The 22,356-nt window shown below is 34.0% G+C and overlaps 1 protein-coding gene across 1 annotated transcript; it reads right to left on the bottom strand.

The window, feature by feature from the left end:
• Positions 1-49: 49 nt before the first annotated feature.
• On the bottom strand, positions 50-21,819 carry LOC111050244 (BTB/POZ domain-containing protein 6). The gene is made up of 7 exons (XM_022336542.2): positions 21,348-21,819; positions 21,101-21,234; positions 20,440-20,622; positions 16,382-16,569; positions 8,268-8,492; positions 6,771-6,907; positions 50-4,614 (listed from the first exon to the last, which is right to left on the bottom strand). Exons 1-7 carry the CDS (start codon positions 21,459-21,461, stop codon positions 4,210-4,212), a joined length of 1,386 nt encoding a protein of 461 aa, XP_022192234.2. The 5' UTR covers positions 21,462-21,819; the 3' UTR covers positions 50-4,209.
• Positions 21,820-22,356: the final 537 nt, after the last annotated feature.

Here is a 22,356-nt window from a genome sequence, read left to right as displayed (position 1 = left end):
AAGTAACCAATGAGTGGATATATTTGGAGCAGGGATAATTAGGACAGACTCTACATAAGTACATCAATTTATTAAACATATATTTTCACAGTAAATATTGAAATATTCTCGTCTATCTTCTAGTGTTTCGAAAATAGATGATAAAAAAAATGTAATCTATACAAAAATATTAACAAATTATTGACTGTAGTAGGTATACGTATAAACATGACAATAGTATGGTAATGCAACCATAATATTCAAAACTAGTTCTAGTAAGATAAATGAAATCTAATAATTAATTCATCCAATAATGGAGTCTATTCAACAATGCAATATCAATAAGCCTTATTCTAATAGAATGTTGAAATATTTAACAATTTCAAAGATTGAAAACATCTAACAATAAACTTTGCCAATTTTATTAATCTGTTTATCTGAAAATACATCATTTCTCTATTTGCATCAATAATGCTTCAGCATGTAAACCTTTTCCCTATGAAAATTCAATTCAACGACTAGATATATTATATGATTTCTAAATAAATTTGGAAGTATTTACATTATTTATCTTCATGGTCACGATACTAAAAAGAAACAGGGGCTCTGTAAACGATTTACTCATGAAAGAATTTTAATTATCAATCTAATAAAAATGACAAATAAAAATAAACAACATTTGCGGAAACTCTTATGACTAGTGTTGCATAGATGAACATAAATATAGAATGTCATGTATTATAATATTATCACTCACAAGTATCAACATGTGAGTAAGAAATGATGGAAATATTACAATAAAACTTTGATAACTCAAAAAATTCCACAGAAAAGAAGAATTTTTTTCTGTAAAATACGAACATGTTTCCAGTTTACAATTTACACCTATTAAGAAAGATGTATTAGCAGCTAGATGATTGAAAGCAACGACTGCTACAAATGTACTTATAGATTTTATAGTACTTAGGAATAATTACTGCTCAACTGCTCGTACCTATCAAGGCTCTATTGTATTGCTACCAGTATATATTTACTGCTATCTTGTTTTATAACAACATTAAAAACCTCATAGACCTATCTTTCCATTAACCTAATTGCTCATTAGTTTGAAAAAGTCGATAACAAAAGATAATACTGTAAATTGACTTGGTGTCAGTTTAGTGGTGTCAATGAGTTCAGCATAATTATTAAGTAATTTAAATTTTTTAAATTTTAAATAACTTCCGTTCCTGGACAGTTATGAATTTTAGGATCACTTCCCGATGGTTTGGAAACTACCTAGAAATTTGCAGTTTCCAATTTCTCCTCACTTCAGTTTTCAGACTCTAGCATTTCATTCAGACTCTCAAAAAAATCATTCAAGAAAATAATCAACAATTATTCTCAATCATAATTATTATAAGGGAAAACAATTGCATCATCCTTGAAATCACTCAATAGAAATGTAAACAATAATGTGGAATCTATAACAAGCTCAAATCATTGTCATTTGTGTTAGGGAATCAATAAATCATCCCTTCTTTCCAAATATGCTGACAAATTCTATCATTATTTTTTAAATCTACAAGACTTTCGAACAGAGGCGAAATATGAGAAACATAAGAATGGAGTTAGGCCTGATTTACAACATCTTACAACGCCAGTCAGACAAATAACATAATAGTATACATAATTTAGCGCTGCAGACACTTATTAATATTATTCAGTGCTACTGAAACGAACATTTTTTAATGTAATAACCTTCAATAGACGTAAAATTACATTGAAAATACACCGATTGCCACTTTACATGTTGATAGATGAGGATTAAGTATTCTAGGGAAAGGGAAACACTCGACCAATTCATAGAACGTGTACCATCAAATTATCAACAAATAGAAAGGGCATTACCTATTTCACAAATAGACGTCAAGGTTAACATCAAATAGACCATAAGATATTGAAAAATGAAAAGGACATTATCTCTTCCACAAATAAACCATCAAGATATCAGCAAATATAAATGACATTATCTATTTCACAAATAAACGATCAAGGTTATCATCAAATAGGCCATCAAGATATATCAATAGAAACGACATTACCTTAGTCACAAATAAACCATCAAGGTTAACATCAAGAAATCAAAAGGACATCTATTGAGACATCGCCTTCACGAATAGACAAAGGTTCAATCAATTTACTCCTTTGGAAGTTGGAACGGACTTGGGGTCTCCATTAGCTGAACAACAAATAGAATGATATTCAACAGATATACCATCAACGTTATTATACAAATAAACCATCAAGGTTATCATCAAATAACCATCAAGTTATATCAAGAAATAAAAAGGACATTACCTATTTTACAAATAAATCATCAAGGTTATAATCAAATAAGCATCAAGTTATATCAAGAAATAAAAAGGACATTGCCTGTTTCACGAATAAATCATCAAGGTTATCATCAAATAACCATCATGATATCAACAAATAGAAAGGACATTACCTCTTTTACAAAAATATATCTTCAAGGTTATCATCAAATAGACCATCAAGATATCAACAAATGGAAAGGACATTGTCTATATCACAAATAAACCATCAAGGTTATCATCAAATAGACCATCAAGATACATCAATAAAAATAGAAAGGAAATTACCTCTTTCACAAATAAACCATCAAGGTTAACATCAATAAATCAAAAGGACATCTATTGACATGACCACATTGACGTCTAGGCATGGGTTCACTCAGGTTTACTTAATAAATAGAAGGAAATTACCTTTCTCACAAATAAACCATAAAGGTTATCATCAAATAGACCACCAAGATATCAACAACTGAGGAACTAGAGAGCTTGAAGACTAGTGCGGAAAATGTCTTGAGGGATGTTGAAATATGGTGCAGGGCTAATGAACTTCTAGTTAATGTCTCAAAGACAAGCTTCATTAACTTTTCGATCAGAGAGCAACAAGAACACGCATCACTTCAATTTAGAATGTGTGATGCTGCTGTTGAACGGGTGGAGAACACTAAGTTTCTTGGCGTATTCATTGATCAGTGCCTGACCTGGAGACCACATGTAGAGATCCTTATAAAGAAATTAAATTCAGCTATTTACACTCTTCACAAATTGGTTAGGATGTCCGATGAGAAAGTTGTTACCATGGCTACTTTGAACCCCTTTTAGTTTATGGTATAGTTGCATGGGGAGCTTCAATCCATGGACGTCGTGTCTTCCTCACCCAAAAGAGAGCCATCAGAGTGATGTTTCGAAAGCCAGACGCCATCCTTGCAGGGACTTATTCGCGACAGCGGGCATTCTTCCGGTTCCCTGCCTGTACATTTATTTTTTGGCGAGTATGGCACTGAAATGGAGAAGTGGCTGGACGACTGGTGCAGACATTCATTCACTCTCACAACACACGCAACAGGGAGATCGTGAGACTGGATGCCCACAGAACCACGTTTTTTGAGGCGAGCCCACAGCATATGGCCAAAAAAGTGTATAATGCTATTCCAATTGAAATTCGAGAGCTGAATTCTGAAATAGTCTTCAAGAAAAAATTGAAATTGTGGTTAAGTGAGAGATGTTTTTATGACATTGGTGAACTTTTGATTCAGTAATTTATTATTAGAATATTGTGATTAAGTAAAAACTTGAAATTTAAATTAACTGTATGATCTTTACTTTTCAGGTAATGGAGACTTTTGATTCCACTGTTTTTAGTTTATTCAACTACAATAATTCCATCTGTGATATTAACTTTGTTTTTAATTATATAGACTATATTTGCATGTATATTGAGGTGACATTTGTAATGTATTTATGATGTGTATTGTTTGATGAAATGTTAAATGACCTGTGTTAATATTGTATTATATACGATGCATAACATGAAAATAAAATTGAATTGAATTGAAAGAACATTACCTCTTTCACAAATAAACCATCAAGTTTATCATCAAATAGACCATAAAGATATCAATAAATGGAATTGATATTAACTCTTTCACAAATAAACCATCAAGTTTATCATCAAATGCACCATAATTATGTCAATAAATACAAAGGACATTACTTACTTCACAAATAAACCATCAAGGTTATCATCGAATAGACATCAAGATACATCAATAAATAGAAAGGACATTACCTCTTTCACAATTAAACCATCAAGGTTAACATCAATAAATCAAAAGGACATCTATTAAGACATTACACATCTATACGACTTTACAAAGGTTCAATCATTAGACGGAGGAGGAGACGGTCGAATGAAAGTGGTGGCGGTGACCATAGCAGTGACGGGTGGCTTGGGTGGAATGTCGGCGAACATCAGCTCAGTGATGGTGGAGAAGTCGCTGGTGAGGGTGATGTCCATGTTGTGCGAGCTGTAGTTGACCGACACGTCCTTGGTGAACAGATAGTTGCCGGGCCGGTCGTATTGTACGATCAGCCAGTACAGCTTCTCGGGCTCAACCATCACGGCCTTCGGGAACTTGATGAACAGCTCTGTGTTGTAATGCGCGTCGCCGTGATACAGAGCGCCGTGGAACTTGATCGCCCAGTCCTTCTTCAGCACCAGTGTCACTTTCTCCTCGTAGGTCCGAGGCCCTCCATCCAACAGTGTCTTCTTCTGGGAGCTTATCTGCACAAAACACATCAATCAATCACTTTTAAGCCAGATTTCTAGGACACATGTTAATCTGAATTGAATTGAGTTGAGTTTATTTCGTCAAAATTATACATGATTGTAAAATTTTAAACAGGGCACAATAATGTTTGCAGCACAATCATAACAACAGTGTAAAATAAATCTTAAAACATCATGAAAGATCTTTTTTCTGTTCAATGATGCTCCTGTAATGCGGACGTGACCTTGTTATCAAGGTCATTTGCATGCAGTGTTCTATTTCGTACAATGTATTTTTCACTTCTATGATTATGTATGTATATTTAAATTATTATTGTATTAATTATTGGAAATATTTTCTAGTGACTCTGTATTTTGTATTTTGGCGAAATAAAGTTACTTTCTTTCTTTGACATTTGGAGTAATATAATAAGTTTATATAGTAGGTATAAATCTTATCATTTTTATAAGAAATAATAAAAACTGGTATATATAAATAAATTGTTTTAGGCTATATAGTTAACATTTACAATTGCACTGCTTAGCAAATATTCTGTACCCAATTAATGAAATAATAACTGCCCACATAGACATATTAGGCCCACTATCTAACCTATCAGTCTACTTCTGGGCGCTTATCTGCAGAAAAAAACACCTTAATAGATCCATTTCAGGCCGGGTTTATAGGATACTTATTATATCTAATAGGTCATTAAACCGATATGCTTTCTTCTGGGAGCTCATCCGCAAAACATACATCAATCAATCACGTTAAGGCCCGGTTTCTAGGACTCGTATTAAATCTAATAGACCATTAAACCTATCAGTCTTCTTCTAGGCGCTTATCTCCAGAAAACCTCATGAATAAACAACTTTTAGACCCGATTTCGATATTTTTTATATGTTATATAATATAATTTATGGTAATAGGGTAATAGGAGATAATGGAGGGAAGGAATGCGCGAGGAAAGCCTAGACTGGAGTACACCGAACAACTGAAGAAGGATCTGAGATGTGCCAACTGCAGAGACCTCACAAGAATGGCGGATAACAGAGAGGCATGGAGAGCTGCTGCCAACCAGCCCAACGGCTGTTAACCAAAGAGAGTAAGAGATTGATTGATTGATTGAGTACTTGATTTTTATTTTTTTTCTGAAGAGTGAGAGAGTGAGAGAGCGAGAGAGAGTGAATGAGAGAGAGAGATTGATTGATTTATTTTTCTCGTGGCAGGGTTGAAACCATTTGGTTTCCTCTACCACCCAACCAGGCCAACACAATTACATAACATCAATAGAAGTGGTCTACTTCTGAAACAACAACTTAACATCTGAGAACAACTGCTCTGCTTAGAAAATATTCTGTACCCAATTAATGAAATAATAATAATATATAATAATAATGAATTCTCAGAGTGAGAGTGAAACAGAGAGAGATGACTTTTTATTTGTTGACGTGGCCAGGTCACTCGATATATCATTATTATAACATTGAGTACGTTCTGTGTACAGTAAATTGTTCCAGTTCCAATCGTAAATTGTTCCATCACATGACTAGTGCAAAATTTTCCCATGGAACGCCATTTCAAAATCGTTGGTTCAAGTTTTTGGCGCGCACTTATAAAGTTATTTACACCAAAATGTGTCGTTTACTAGCTACATGAATGAAGAAAGGCTGTTTTACAAACTTACCGTCTAGAAAAGTGTGTATTTCTTTCATTCCATTACACTCAAATTGTCTATAGAGAATTAAATTCATTTGACGAATGGTTATCAAACATCATTTTGTTGGTTATGTATTCTATGGCTATGCTATGGTAAACAAACAAGCTATCAGCGCATGCGCAGAGAAGCAAGCAGACTACAATTCAATCGACCAATGAGAGTTCAGATAGTTGGAACTGTAACAATTTACCAGGCTTCGAGTGTGGGGCAGGAACTTGGAACTGGAACTGGTTTCTAGTACAGAATCTGTCAAAATTATTCCCATGGGACGCGGAACGTTTTACCTGGTAAATTGTGAATCGGACAAATTACCACAATCTATGTACCCAGAACGGGCTCATTGGAATATCTCCTTAGGCTACATTTTCTCTTTGACGCTATACAGTGTAATGAACAACGGTTCATAATTCTGTATTTACCATTGATTGCTTATTGTGGGGTGAAACTCACCTTGACCCCCCTGATTCTGATTGGCCGGGACACTCGGATGCCGATCCTGGGGAACGGGTTGCTCCACTTTGTGATCTCGAACGTGGCTTGGTTGTCCTGACAGTAGCGACGCAGGGACCACACAGCTTCGTATGGCACTGCAATTCAAACAATTATATTATTCAAAATTATTAAATTTATTTTTCCACCACCTACTGTCTAAAGTGCTTACTTTACTCCCTGGAACATGATACTAAAGTGTCACTTTTTCGCTCTCGGGAGGAAAAAACAGAAAAACTCCCTAGAGTAACTCCATTTAAATAACATGAGAAGCATATCTATTTTAAAAACTTGAAATGGGTTAGAAGGTCTAAGATCAGATGAGGAAGCAAATAGAGTAGTCATTAAACCAACTAAATTCAATACCTCAACCAGACATTTCATCAATATATGAAATACATGTTTGTATGCTAAAAATATTACAAACTTCATATCAGTACCTATACTATAAAAATGTATAAATATTTTTCTACATTCCATGTTATTCAAAATACCAGCCAACGAATATTCCTCATTAACTAATCAAATTTGAATGGGAACTTCATCATAGTTGTAGTTGAGTCGGCCATTGTTGTTACAACTTTTGCCGACAGATAGCGCATAGCGCTGTCGGCGGGGAACTGTGATTACAAGACAGCTGTTTACTTTTTAGGTTATGTTGTAACACATTATTATTTTTACTGGTCACGTAAGTTTTTAAAAAGTATTTTATTTACAGTTTTTATAAAAATGTAGGTGGAGGAAAAATGTTGTGTATATCACGAGTGAAAAATGCTTTTCCTCCCTCAGGGAAATTGTTCCATCGGGCATCAATCTTTCCCTTCAGGGCGAAAAAGTGTCATTTTTCACTCTAGATATACAAATAACTATATTCGTATGGCTTTTCAAGTTTATAGGTTAGGCTATATATTGGGCTCTTCAAGTTTTATCACCAAAATTTTACACTTTCACGACCTGATTTTTCAATTCATAAAGTTCAAAATTAAGGAAACTTTTTTCTAAGCACAAATTCACATTAAAAAGCAAACAAGTGTATAATTTTGCTGATAACATTGAAGCTGAAAATTTCACAAATTTATCCATGACAACCAAATAAATTATTCCACATTGGTTCTAAACCAATGGAAATATGAAATTATTCCACGATTATTAAATTCTTCCATTATTAGTCAATTAAACCCATATTGTTATTTCTTTCCATCAGTTAACAACCAATGGAAATGAACCGGGATAGTGAAAAACGGTCCCACGTCAAGTTTAAAAGAACAGACACACTTTCCAGTATTCAAACGCTTCCAGTGGACTCGATCAAGGGGCTTTGTTTGGTGTTAGTCCCTTCTCTACAAGATCTTGGGCGATACAATTTTCCCATTGAATCAGGTGATTTAATAATTTTCAAAAAGTGTTTGTGAAATTTAATTTTTATGATGGAAATTCATAATTCCATTATTCATTTACCTGGTTGGGGCAGTGGCTTTCGCGGTTTGGCTATCTTGGAGAGGCGTTCGGGATAGGGCATGGTTCCGGATCGTGTGATGTTCATAGCGACTGCCAGCCGCTCCTGGGTGGAAAGCAGTGAGCTCAGCGCAGGCGCAGTCGCAAACTCATCTGCGGTTAGTGACAGCAGTCGCAGGTGACTCACTACGCAATCCATCTTAGTTGCTACCTCTTCTATTGTTGCGTCTGTTCACAAATCATTAATTTAAATTAAAATTAAATTTAGTCACAAAATCAAAAACACTTCACAAACATATATAGTGAGATCCACGTTATAATGGCAGTCAAGTTGTTTGGCAATAATGGCAATAATTAGTCAAATAATGGCAATATCATTGTTTGATTAACAATGGTATTGCTATCCTATCTCTTTCTCGCTTTGCTCTGTTGCCAGATCGTCTTTTAACAATGTAGAATAAATAATTAAGACAATATTTTATCTTAATTATGAAAATTTATTATGAAATTATTGAAAAATATAATTTATTGCTTATTAAAATATAATTTATTTTTTTAACGAGAATGAACAGTTAATATTACATCAATAAAACTATATCAGCTACCATAGGCCTATGTAGAAGGCATTGACAAGACAGAGGATCGGCAACGTTGTTCTCCTATCTTTCTCCACTGCCATTATAACGTGAACCTCAATATAGATTTATAGTTACAATATAAGTGGATATTGTTTTTTTTTAACCTTTATTTTAATAAGGAATTTAATTCTTAAGAAACATGTAAGCTATGTATTACAGTATCGTGGATGTCTGGACAAGTTTTTTTATAAGGTCTTTCTAGTCTCTTCTAATAAAAAAATTTCAAATAAGTGTACCATAATATTTCTTAAGTTTTTTATTCATTGTGATACATTCTGTGATTCTTATTATGCCAACCTTCGAATCATTCATTATTCCTGAACCAAAAATCAAGTGATGAAGCAGTGTTTGATATCATAACCTCAACCTTTGGACAACATCAACTTTTTATCAAAATTTTTGGAGAGAAAAGGTACAGGTTCAGCCTAGTTTTTCCTTCAATGTCATAATAGTTATTATGATTATAGTATTTGTACAAGTATCGGGACACCGAGCTTTGCTAGTCATTTATTTATTGATAAACAGAACTCAATTCTTTAAAATGATTGGGGAAGGACTAACAGGCATAGTTCAAAACTGTTTCTTCTCCGAATTTTGATTTATACAATATAAATATTCCAAAAAGTAGGTTTTGTTTCATACACTTGAATTCAGGTGAAATTTTCAGTCCAAATATTTGAAAACGTAAAAGTTTTAATTTAGATTGTTTACATACCAAAATAACACTAATCACTTAACTGTAAAATAATGATTAACTTTGAATATTATGATATATACCATCTTATGTCAACAAATCAGATTACTGTTTTTTGATCGAATCAATGAAAATTTCTAGATTTCTCGCGAGATACGGTAAACTAATTGATTACACAGCTGATCTCCCACACAGGCACACGCATCTTCTGTTATCGACAGACGACGAAATCATCATCTGTTTTTCCAAGGATGAATTATCCTTTTCAAGTCCTTCAGTGAGTTTTCTCAGGGATGGGACTTAGTGCAATCGAATTTTTATATTATAAACCTACTATATTCCAAATTTCGTGAAAATCGTTAGAGCCGTTTTCGAGATCCGTTGAACATAAAAACCATAAAACCAGATAGCAAGATATAAAAATAAAAAAATAGAAAAATATAAACAGATATACAGAAATTGCTCGCTTAATATAATAGAATAAATGAATTTTCTTCTTCAGAAACTGTATTCTGATACAGTAAATGATGCATAAAAATGATACAGTATCATAGTGGTTTGTATCATCAAGGTCTATAAATACAAACAGGTCATAACACAATCCCGTGATGCATTGCAAAATCGCCATTTTTGGGGTCCTAGTCTTAGACCAGTTATAGAATAGACACGGCCAATTGTATATTCATACTGAAAGTCGATGAAGTCAACATCTACTGCCAAATCCACCCATCTTGACGTCACAACAGTGACGTCACGCATCGTACAGAAATTATAGAAAACTTTTTTGAGTTTGTTGTGTAAGTGTTTGTGGTGTTTAACTTACATTGTTGTTAAACATAGCTTGTTTTCCATAGCAGATTGTTATTTATTTATGTAATTATTATTTATGAAAATGGTAATCTCCTGCGCAGCATATAATATTGCACTGAAATTTTTAGGAAAAAAAGTGGAATATCTTTTCATGCTGTACAAGTTGAAATTTATACACATAAATATTGTAAGTTGTAACTGTAATAATATTATCCTTGGTTATGATGTAAGTGAACTCATTGCAGCATGACAATAAATTAGTTTTGAAGGCTACCATACCTTATTATTTTCAAAACACATTATAACTTTGAAGCCGATATCACATAACACATTATAACTTAACCAATATCGTTTTTGCCCGTAGCTAGAAATAACCTAAAAACACCATGAATCTGAAATAGACACAATCTGAAAGTTTTCCATACGATGCGTGACGTCACTGTTGTGACGTCATGATGGGTGGATTTGGCAGTAGATGTTGGCTTTAGAGGCTAGACTTCCCAGCGTGTCTATTCTATAACTGGTCTAAGGTCCTAGTTCACCAATTTTCAAATTTATCAGCTGTTATCGTTGTGGATTGAACAACATGATGTGTTATTTTGTAATATTGTTCAAGGAATATTTCTTGGCTTTGAGTTGTAAAATAAATTGTTTCAACAGAATAATAATATTTAGATTCCAACTGGTAACTGAATTGTTGATTTTTAGATTTAATTGATTGGGAACTTGAAACTCTTTTTGAAATTGGCCTCGCATATTTCTGTCTTGTCCCAATGCCTTTTGAATCATAATCCTTGAGTTACAAGAATAAGAACAATTTTTAATAATGAATAAATGAGTAATTGAAGCATTTATTATTGAAATTTCATTATTGAAAAATTGAAAACCTGAATTCACATATTATCTGAGCTAGAATATTGTTTTTAAAATGCACAATTTTGTTACGAGCAAATTGAATTAGATTGGATTTTCAATTGTACCGCCATAAAGACCCCATAAAATGGCCGCTCCATAAGGAACATGAGTGTCATGACCTGTATTAATAGACCTTGGTATCATGCTTAGACCAGTTATAGAATAGACACGACCCCTTTTTTATTCATACTGGGGCCTGTTTCACAAAGGTACAAGTAGGTAAAGGTGCGTACAGACTTTCGCTCTGCTCCGCAACCGAACGTCACTCCAGCAGAGCGATTGATGATCGACTGGGGAGCAAGAGTGGTTCGACCGGGGAACGCGAGAAGATCTAACATCTTCCGTAACGTTCATGATGGGTGCGACTGCAGAGCGGGGGCGGAGCGACTGCGGTCCAATGGAGGAACGAGGGCGGTACGAGGGCGGAGCGTGCTCAGTGCGGGTTGGAAGCGCGTATATGTGTACGCAGCTTAAGAAAAGTTTGTTAATTTTTACCATCAAGAAACCTTTTTTCATAAGTATAGAACTCACAAAATGGATTTCAATGCATTTGACATTGCATTTGTTATTAATAACTGACTTTTAAGTTGCTACCTCTCGCCAGAGATTTGTGGAAGCGTTTACATAGGAAAGATTACTTCAATCTAGATACTATTACTGGTTATAGATATTTCAAGTTGAAAATGTTCAATACTTTTTTGGAGGATCATTATGATTAAGGACCTGTCATGGGTACTTTCATGATGATTCCATAAGACATTTTTATTTAATACTAGTTGGTAACCCGTGCTTCGCAAGGGACTATTTTAAAACTTTGCAAACTGAAAACTTGACGTAATAAAAGATTCAAAAGTTGAAAATAGTCCTATAACCATCCTCTGTTAATAAAGAATCTTTGTGTAAAATTTCAAATCAATCAGTTCAGTAGTTCAGACATTTTTTCCTACATAATTTCACGTACGTGTATGAGCCAGCTCTTTAATGTAGTAAAGATGATGGATAAATGGATGATTTATCAGTATTGTTAAATCTACCATCGCTTGTTTGAATTGTGCGCGCCTGCCATGCACTGCCTTCTTGTTTTGCAATCGCTTTTTTATTTTCTTCTTCCATGTCTTAATTTCTTTCATATCTTTATTTATTCTTTTTCGTCATTTTTGCCATTGTCTACATTTTTTGGACTATTTTGTGGTTTGGATAGTATTTTATTGACTTGATTTTTTTCATAGTTGGTATTATTGCTAGGTTGGTAGGACGCCTAATATTTTTTCCTGGTTCTTCATCGCGTATGACGTTCTTGTTGCATCGGAATTTTTCACTGCCGTGATTGAATTGAGAAAATCGAGGATTTTTCCATTTTTGGTTACTTATATCAGCTTTTAGAATGTATCTTCAGACATCGAGCTATGTCAGTTTTTCAAATCTTGGTTCGTTATTTTACGAAATATTATTGAGTCTTTCAAACACTTAGTGACGCGTTCAGAGTGTGTTTTTGCGTATCATTGCGTATAATTCATGTTCAATTACATTCTCCTGTTGAATACAACAGACTTTCTTATGTCTTCAAACTTCATGATTGAAGTTTATACTGTTTGTATCGATTCCCGAAGGGTGGAGTCAACTGTTTGCTTTGAACTTGAGGTTCATATTCCATCGCTTCGCAGAAGTCGACTGTTGCTGCTGGCCTGTATTTCTTGGTATGGAAATACATCCTTTCACCTGTGTAACGAGGGTTTACACCTGTCTTCGTTGGATCTCGATTCACGTTCTTCGCCATCCTGAAATTGACTACCTTGGCATTCTCTTCAATGAGCACAAACATGGTGCTTTGGTCTTGGCCTTGTGAAGATCACGTATCATCTCGGCAGTGAGTTGTAAAGTTGAGTAATTTTCCTCATCACATTTTTCTTTGTATTGTTCATTTTATATTCCAAAACATTTGTTTTCACTTATTTCATGACAGGTCTTATTATGACCAATAATTTAATTCTCAATAATTATGAACTTCTAGATATTTTCAAAGACCTTATTATTTAGGTCTAGGTTATAATTTGGAATTCAATTTTAGATTTTTATGCGGCCACTGGACTCATTTCATTGTGTATTGTTTAATCTGAATTTTGTATTCAAATTCACATTCAATTGTTGTGTAGCCTGTTTTGATATAATTATATATGATCCTTTTGATTAACTTGAAATTTATTACTAAGAATTTCTAAAGATTTTTTAAAGACCTTATTACTTAGGTCTCGGTTATTTTTCCCATTGTGTGGTGTTCTATTTTGGATTTTTATACGGCCACTAGGCGTATCATTTTATCAAATTCACTCACTCATTTCATAGTGAATTTACCTATCCATTTTTCAGTAAATTTATTTTTTTATGTTATATTGAATTAAGTCTAAATTTTGTATTCAAATTCAGATTCAATTTTTTGCTCTGTGTAGTCTGTTTTGATATTTATGATCTTTTATCGTTTTGATTAATTTGAAGTATGTCATTAAGAATTTCCAAAGATTTTCATAGACCCTATCACTCATTGTCTAGGTTATTTTTTTCATAGTGTAGAATTATATTTTAGATTATTACATGGCCATTGTGCTCTTTTCAAGTTATATTGAATTTAATCATTCATTTTGTATTGAATCTAATCTGAATATTATATTCAGATCAGTCCCAGATTTTTGCTTTGTAAAATCTGTTTTCATATGTTCTTTATCATCTTGATAAATTTGAAATTTGTTATTCACTCATTAATTTTTCTGGTTGAGTACAATAAACTCACATTTCGTTATGAACATGATTGTAGTTCATTCATTTGTATTATTAAGTTGTTAGCTACCTTTGGGAATAACCATTTTGCTTGAAAGAATTAGCTACTCTTCCAGGCATAATGATTGTTCATACCACTTACCAATATTGTACTTGGGAATTATTTGAAAATAATAGTCATTTGTACTATAGTATTATAAATTCTCTATACAGTCCACTTCTTGTTTGTTGATTCCCAACAAGTATCTTTGAATGAGAATAACTTTTGAACGGTTTGAGAAATCGGTGCGGTTTTCACCATTCATTTTATCTTGAAATTCTGTATCATATGACCAACGTAAGTTTTCTGTCTTCTAACTTTGTCATATGACTACCTTCCAATTTAAAAAAATAAAGTTGAATTCAAAATGACGGAACAAAATTTTGATGCGACAGAAAATCAGTTATTTTTATTCGAATAGGATCCCCAATCATACCTATCATCTAATGTCCCTTTTAAAAGAAATGTTCAACTGCTTCTATACAACAACTGGAAGCATGACAAATTGAAAACTTGACGTAATGAAATCTTGAAGAACTGAAAATAGGCATATAACCATCCTCGGTTAATTAAGAATCTATATGCAAAATTTCAAATTAATCAGTTGAGTAGTTCAGACGTGATGATGCGTCAAACATAATTCCCTATTCCTTACGTGTATAAGCCAGTTCTTTCCTTTATTATAGTATAGATAACTGAAGAAAACATAATACTTGAAAACCTCACAGAATCATATTGATTTTTTTCAATACATCAATAAATTATAGTATCGATTAGATCCTCCTCAATTTGAATCAGGCAGCCTTTTGTTTTCCCAATTCCAAACAAAATACCTAAAATATTCGTTTCACTGCGAATTTGTGTCTGATAGTACATTATAACTGAAGAATATGAATTATTACCTTATTTTATTGTGATCTATTCATGTTTTTCATATGAAATTCAATGATAGGCCTACAGCATGAAGACTATGTCCATTTCATTTGTAGCCTACTGGTGGCAAACTTTTGCATTAAAAATAATTATTTGATAAAATCCCAGTTCAATTGCAATGAAAACAAATTCCTTCAAAAAATAATTGATAATAATACGTTTCGAGGGAAAAAATTAAGAACAAAAAAATTGGGAAGAATCTGGATTCGAACCGAGGAACCATCGCTCCGAAAGCAAGCGTTTTACCGTTACCGTTACCTGGGCTTCCAGGTGCACGAGATTGATATTTTTATAATCTATGTGCAAAATTTGAAGATCTAAATCATTCCCGTTTTTCCGGTATGCAATCCACAAGTTGTCATGTTTTGATGCGAACAAACGAAAACACGAACAAACACTACCCTACTCTCTCTTATTATATAGATTTCATTCAAAACCCACCCATATATATATATATATATATATATATATATATATATAGAGTGAGTCGTATGTATGGGAACCCTTCAATAAGTTGGAGAATGCTGTAGATATCATAACACTGTAACTTTCAGGATAAGTTATTGGTCAAATACTCTACCTTTTAACGTACAACTGAATTTCAACCCCTCATAAGAGGGTCACTTAGGGGTTGTAACTCGAATATTTTGAAAGTAAACACCCATTGTGTGGCACATAATTTTAAAGGCCTTTTTAAAACAAGAAAGATAACATCAATTAAAATGTTCTGTGATACTTGTATCCAAAATGGCGGCTGATGGAAGTTTTAGTTTTTAAAGAAAAAGTTCAATCAGCCGCCATTTTGGATGAAATTAGCGTAGAACATTTTTATCGATGTCATCTTTCTCGTTTTGAAAAGGTCTTTATAATGATGTATCACACAATGGGTGTTTACATTCAAAATATTTGAGTTACAACCTGACAACCCCTCATTTCCTTAAAAACTAAAACTTCAATCAGCCGCCAGTTTGGATACAAGTATCATAGAAAATTTTAATTGATGTTATCTTTCTTGTTTTAAAAAGGCCTTTAAAATTATATACCACACAATGGGTGTTTACATTTAAAATATTCGAGTTACAACCCCTAAGTGATCCCCTTAAGAGGGGCTGAAATTCAGTTGTACGTCAAAAGGTAGTTATTTGACCAATAACTTATCCTGAAAGTTACAGTATTATATCTACAACCGTCTCCAATTTATTGAAGGGTTCCCATACAATATATGACTCACTCTGTATATTAAGATTGCATAAAAAACCCAAAGATCCCCAAGATGAAGAAATATATTGCAATGGCTTGCGTGAAATGCACTGACCCAGTCGCTCAGCCTCCTTGTAAGCCCACAGCTCGATGGCCTGGAACAGTTGCAGCTCGGATGCGATGCTGAGAACATCCTGCTCTACGATCACCTTCACTGTTTCCAGATCGGCCTCCACAAACGCCTGACTGAGCAGTACGTCATTCGTCTCCTCCCGGAACAGCTCCACGCATGCCTTCTGGATGCTGCAACCACATATTCTACATGAAATTTGCTACACATTTAAAAGAAAACTGAGACATTCAGTTACATGCATTATTGATTAAATAATAATAATGAATTTATTGCCAAATACAATAAACATTTTTACAAATAAAATAATCATTAAATTACAATAGTTTTTGGCGTGTCTGAAAAAAGAAGCCTTGAGCTCCAGTCACGAGTTCTAAAAATCTGGTGTGGCGCACTCACACAACTTTCCTTGCCGTTATGAAAATTGATCACCTGACGCTAGTGTTCACGCCCTTCTCAAGTCTACTTATAAACAAAGATCTGAGCCAGCTGGTGACAGGACAATAACGTTGGAGACATACGAGGTCTGCTATCTCTTCATAGTGAATCATTTAATAGAATCAAAAGTTGCCAACAGTTTGCAATTGGATAATCACATTTTCTCGAATTTCGTGCTTATTTTCAATTTCAGGTGAAAATGTTACTGGACATTAATTGTAGAGATTTTAATGCTCAATCTTTTCCACTCGAAATTTTTTGTTTAAATTGTATCTGAAGCCTGATAATTGGGAATCTAAAATCAAACTTTGCATACATGGGGCGATGCTCCTGAAATTTTTACAGATATGGGACTTGTGGCAGTTGATAGAGCTTATCAATGACTAGAGTGGCCGTAGTCGAGTGGATTAGATGCTGGTTTTGTAATCCAAAGGCCCGGGTTCGAATCCCAGACCGGGCAAAATATTTTTCTCGGGCCACTCCCGTGTTTCGGATGGACACGCTAAGCCGTCGGTCCCGGCTGCCTAAAAAGCAGTCGTTAGGTCATGTCAGAGGCCCTGAAATTGATCAGTTCGACCTGAAAACTCTGACACCAGACCTGAGCCAGCCAGGTCACGCGATATTATTTTTTTTTCAATGACTATTTTAGTTATGAATTTAATCGAAATCGTTGGAGCCGTTTTCGAGAAAATTGCGAAAGCCCCTGTTTTTGACAACATTTTCTCCATTTTAGCCGCCATCTTGAATTGCATTTGATCGAAATTGTTCGTGTCGGATCCTTATATTGTAAGGACCTTAAGTTCCAAATTTCAAGTCATTCTGTTAATTGGGAGATGAGATATCGTGTACACAGCACAGACGCACATACACACATACACACACACCCACCCAAAAACCACTTTTTTGGACTCAGGGGACCTTGAAACGTATAGAAATTTAGAAATTGGGATATCTTAATTTTTTTCGGAAAGCAATACTTTTCTTACGTATGGTAATAGGGCAAGGAAAGTAAAAATAAGAAATACATTTTTTAATCTAATAACAGTAGTACAATAAGCATCCTCAGCTGCTTCATTTTACCTTCGACGCTCCACTATATTTTGACTCTAATCCCTAACACTAAAACAGTTGAACTCGATTTGCTAGATCTATCTAGTAGATGCTGGTCTCGGCAATCAGTACAATTAAACTATTTTTTCAATTCAAATTAAATTTATTACCTTACAAAACATTATTGAAATAATACAGATTACAAATGTAAAATAAATTATTATTTAAACTCAGTAGGTTATGGATTGAAATTTGAGCTGCCGAGTAATTGAATACTTCAAGTCGTTGCCAAGGAATGGGGTCTCCAGATAAGCAGTGTCAAAAAAACTTCTGTCACGTACATTTAGAAATCTGCATGGCTATTTATGTTGTGGAGGTGCTGGATCTCATCTCTCAATTCCCCCCAATAGTGCAGTCAAGGAAAGGTTATAGAGGGAAAAGTTGAGAAGACAATTTTTGACACCGCAGTTCTGTTTAGGGTAGTAAGGAGGTACACATATCAAAAGTCCCCACCCCTACCCACTCTGCTAAGGGGGTGGGGGTGGTTTAAAGGTACCATTTTTTGGTTTCTCGCCTAAAACTCAAAAACTATGAATCATATGGACTTGACTGTCATATAACAAATTAAAGCTTACATAATTTCCTAAAATATTTTATCCTACAGCTTTTTTTATATCTCCTCTAGTTTTCGATATATCCGCTCTTGAAGTTGTGACATTTTTGAAAAAAAACACGTTTACCACCAATTTTTTTCTATTTTTGGTCTTATAAATTTTTAAAAATCGATTGTGAAAATCCATATCGATCATGAGCTTATAGAGCATTGAATTCTCTTCAATTTGATGTATAATTTCACACTTTTACGAATTTCCCTACACCTTTTGCAGCAACTTTAGTGTTGAGTGTGAAATCTACATTATTGCAACAATAGACCAATTGACAAAGGAATTTGGAGGGAATGTTTTAAACAAAATTTTTTACTTTGCAGCTTTTTTGAGACTTGTTAGGAGGAGAACATATCAAAAGTCCCCATTCCTAACTCATGTGCTAAGGGGATGAGGATGGTTTAAAAGTTTCATTTTTCAGCGTTTTACTTCCACGCTCATATCTTGAGAAAAATGCGTTCAATCGAAATAACTAACAACTCTAAAATGAAGCTTGATAAATTCTTTACACTTTTTGTTCAGTGGAATTTTGTGATATTTCCAATAGTTCGAATGTGGATTTTCACAATCGATTTTTAAAAAGTTATAAGAGCGAAAATAGAAAAAATTGGTGGTAAATGTGTTTTTTCAAAAATGTCACAACTTCAAGAGCGGATATATCGAAAACTAGAGGAGATATAAAAAAAGCTGTACGATGAATATTGTAGGAGATTATGTAAGCTTTAATTTGTTATATGACAGTCAAGTCCTTAAGATATATAGTTTTGAGTTTTTTGCGAGAAACCAAAAAATTGTACCTTCAAACCACGTCCACCCCCTTAGCAGAGTGGGTAGGGGTGGGGACTTTTGATATGTTTACCTCCTTACTACCCTAAAACGAAATGCGGGGTCAATAATTATTGTCTTTCAAACAATTCCTCTATACCCTTTTTTGAGCATTCATTGCCTGGACTACGAGTAGAGTGGTCTTTCAATAAGTTTCCTCTTCACAATTGCATAGAACATAGAGTTTGGTTTTCCTTGTATCTCCTTGGGAAGACTGTTAAATAATTTCATAGCTTGTGTTGGGAAGCTGTTGCAAGTTCCAGCCAGTCTGCTGTGAGGTATCTCCAATGTCTGGTATTGTATTGATGTATATCACCTCTTCTGTGAAGCAGATCCCGGTTTTCCTTAATGTACATCACTGAGAGCAGTACATACTGGCTGTACACAGTGAGGATTCCAAGTCTCCTGAAGAGAGACCGGCAATGTTCCCTGAAGTCTGAGGTCATTATCCCCATGGCTTTTTTCTGCAGGAGCAGGGCATCATGGACGGCTGGTGATTGACCCCACAGCAGTAACCAATAGATAATGAGGTTCAAGCAAAGTGAATGGTATGCCATGATGAGGCGGCTGTGGTCAACCAGGTGTCTCAGTTTTCTCAGGAGGTATAATATTCTTGACAGTTTCCTGCACACCTGTTGAACATGATGATTCCAGCTCATCCTCCTGTCAATCCAGAATCTCAGCAGCTTCAATAGTTCTTCTGCAGCTGCTTGGCTCTTCTAAGAGCATACTAGGATGCTCGTTTTATGCTTATTGAGCTTCATAGGGAAAGAAAGAAACCATAGTTTGGGCTCCTCAATGGGACTGGCAGACCTTTCTCTCACCTGTTCGATTATATCCAGCCTCTGGATAACAAGGTGGTGTCATCTGCAAAGAGTACTGCACCCTGCCTGCTCGTGAAGTCGTTCATAAGCAATATGAACAGCAGTGGGCCTAGGACTGATCCTTGTGGTACTCCATGTTCCACAGTATAGTTTTTGATCTTCTGATGAATATTAGTCCAGTCTTATAAAAAATATGAATTACATTTAATATAGAATGTAAAGTAATTCTTGGATTACCTACCTTTCAACATCATGAAATTTGGCAAACTCGTACAGTTCACAGGCCTCGGTAGCCTCAGCATTGTCCGATATGAATTGTTCACAGTAAGTAACCAGAAATGGCAAAATGTATTTCTTGGCAGCAATGAATACATCACATGCGTGAACTGTACTTTCAAACGACACTTTATCAGTGTAGATATACCTGCAAATTGTAAAAGGTTGATTCAAATTATTATAAAAATCAGCAATAAGCAACCTCAATAAATACTCAGATTTTGAAGGTACCGTGGGAAACCTTGTGTTGAAAATTGATGCATGAAAAAGACTTTGATTATGATAGCTTGAAAACAAGGAAATACCTAAAATAGTAATATCTGTACGGTGTGGCTTTTTGTTGACGGGATAAGTTATAGGCTATTCAGAAGCTCAATGAAACACCTATTTTGCTTAGAATATAGTCTAACTGGTTATGTGGTAGAAGTACTTGAATGATAAATAAAAATGAGCATAAATAACGTTTGATGTTATTGAATGGTAGTCTTTGTGGTATGAATGTGTACCGGTATGAAAAGTTGAATTTCAGAATAATACAAAACTTGATGTTTATAACAATGAGAAAACAGCAATTACATTACATAGATTGTGAACAAAGTTAAAAGAAAAATAATAAATTTACTTACTCTAGCATTCCTTTAAAAGCAGCTGGTTCCAAATCTTTGATGAGGATTGATTCATCTTTCTCAGCTATATCTCCATAGAACATAGCATGAAAAGCTGGACTTGCAATTGCTAAGAATATTTTGTGAGCTTTTATCTGTAAAAAATAACAATTTATTGTAAAAATGAGTCTAAATAAAGTTGACTTCCAAAGCAAATAGAATATATTAATTGAATAAGAAAGAATCATGATAAGCACATAGTACTCACTTCAACTTTGTTTTCGCCGACAATGAAAGTACAATCCGACAGTTCTCCCGAGGTAAACAATACTGTAGTTCTTTCTTTCAGAGTATCCCTGCATTTTTCAAAATTACTGGACATTTTGAAGTTTACTTTTTAGAGCTTATTAACTAGTTTGAGATATATTCAATATTGAATTAGTTAGATGCTTCTGTATATACGGTAGGCCTACACTTAAAAAACATTGCACAATGTTGATATAAATTTTGCGTTTGCAAACAAGCACTGATTTTATAATAACGATAGCAAGTTAGAGTTGGCAAATAACTTGGCAAAATACTCTTGACCAACTATTACAATAATTAAATTTGTTCTAAAATAATGTATTATTAATTATTTGAATGTTGACGTTAAAGTACCGTATGGTATGGATTAATGAGATAAAGAATACCACAGATCCCAGCTAACCTGTACTCTACTGTCAAAACAATAAACAGCTGTTTTGAGAACTACGTATTTTGTTGAAAAATTAAGCTGGAACAAACAAATTAATGCGAAAATTCATAAAATAAATTCTACTAATTATTTTTCGACAAGATAGTTGAAAAATCAGAAGTAACTTGACTTTTTACAATGATGCTAACAAGAAACTTGAAAAGGAAAAGACAGATTCCAAGAAATTTGTTATTATTGATTTTTGATTGAGGGTTGCCATTCACGTTTAGTTTTATCACGTTGGTAGTATCAAGTTGATCTGCTTTTGCCGCGTCTATTCAAATTAAAGCGAAATCAAAAATAATGTGGAAACATCATTATTTTTTATGTTCAATTTATAATTTTGACTGATTTTCGAGCAATAGAATATTGCATCTCATTAATAAATAGATTAACTGTCAATTCCAACATAACTATCTATGAATCAGACAAATTTCACTAAAAGCTAGTGATAAGTCGAAAAAATAGTTCAAGTTCTTATCCTGATAAACCCTTAAAATGGACAAAGGAGTGAGTTGATTGTTCATTTTGATAATCGAAG

The sequence above is a fragment of the Nilaparvata lugens genome, chromosome 13 (genome assembly GCF_014356525.2).
Source record: "Nilaparvata lugens isolate BPH chromosome 13, ASM1435652v1, whole genome shotgun sequence".
Lineage (NCBI taxonomy): Eukaryota > Metazoa > Arthropoda > Insecta > Hemiptera > Delphacidae > Nilaparvata > Nilaparvata lugens.
This window is presented reverse-complemented; position numbering and strand designations above follow the sequence as displayed.

Bases quoted from the DNA above. Each gene is read 5' to 3' on its own strand.
- LOC111050244 (XM_022336542.2), bottom strand. From the start codon at position 21,461: ATGTCCAGTAATTTTGAAAAATGCAGGGATACTCTGAAAGAAAGAACT. The intron at 16,570-20,439 runs GTAGGTAATCCA...ATGTGGTTGCAG, and splicing joins AAATTTCATGATGTTGAAAG to CATCCAGAAGGCATGCGTGG. The intron at 4,615-6,770 runs GTGAGTTTCACC...TGTTTTGTGCAG, and splicing joins TCAGAATCAGGGGGGTCAAG to ATAAGCTCCCAGAAGAAGAC.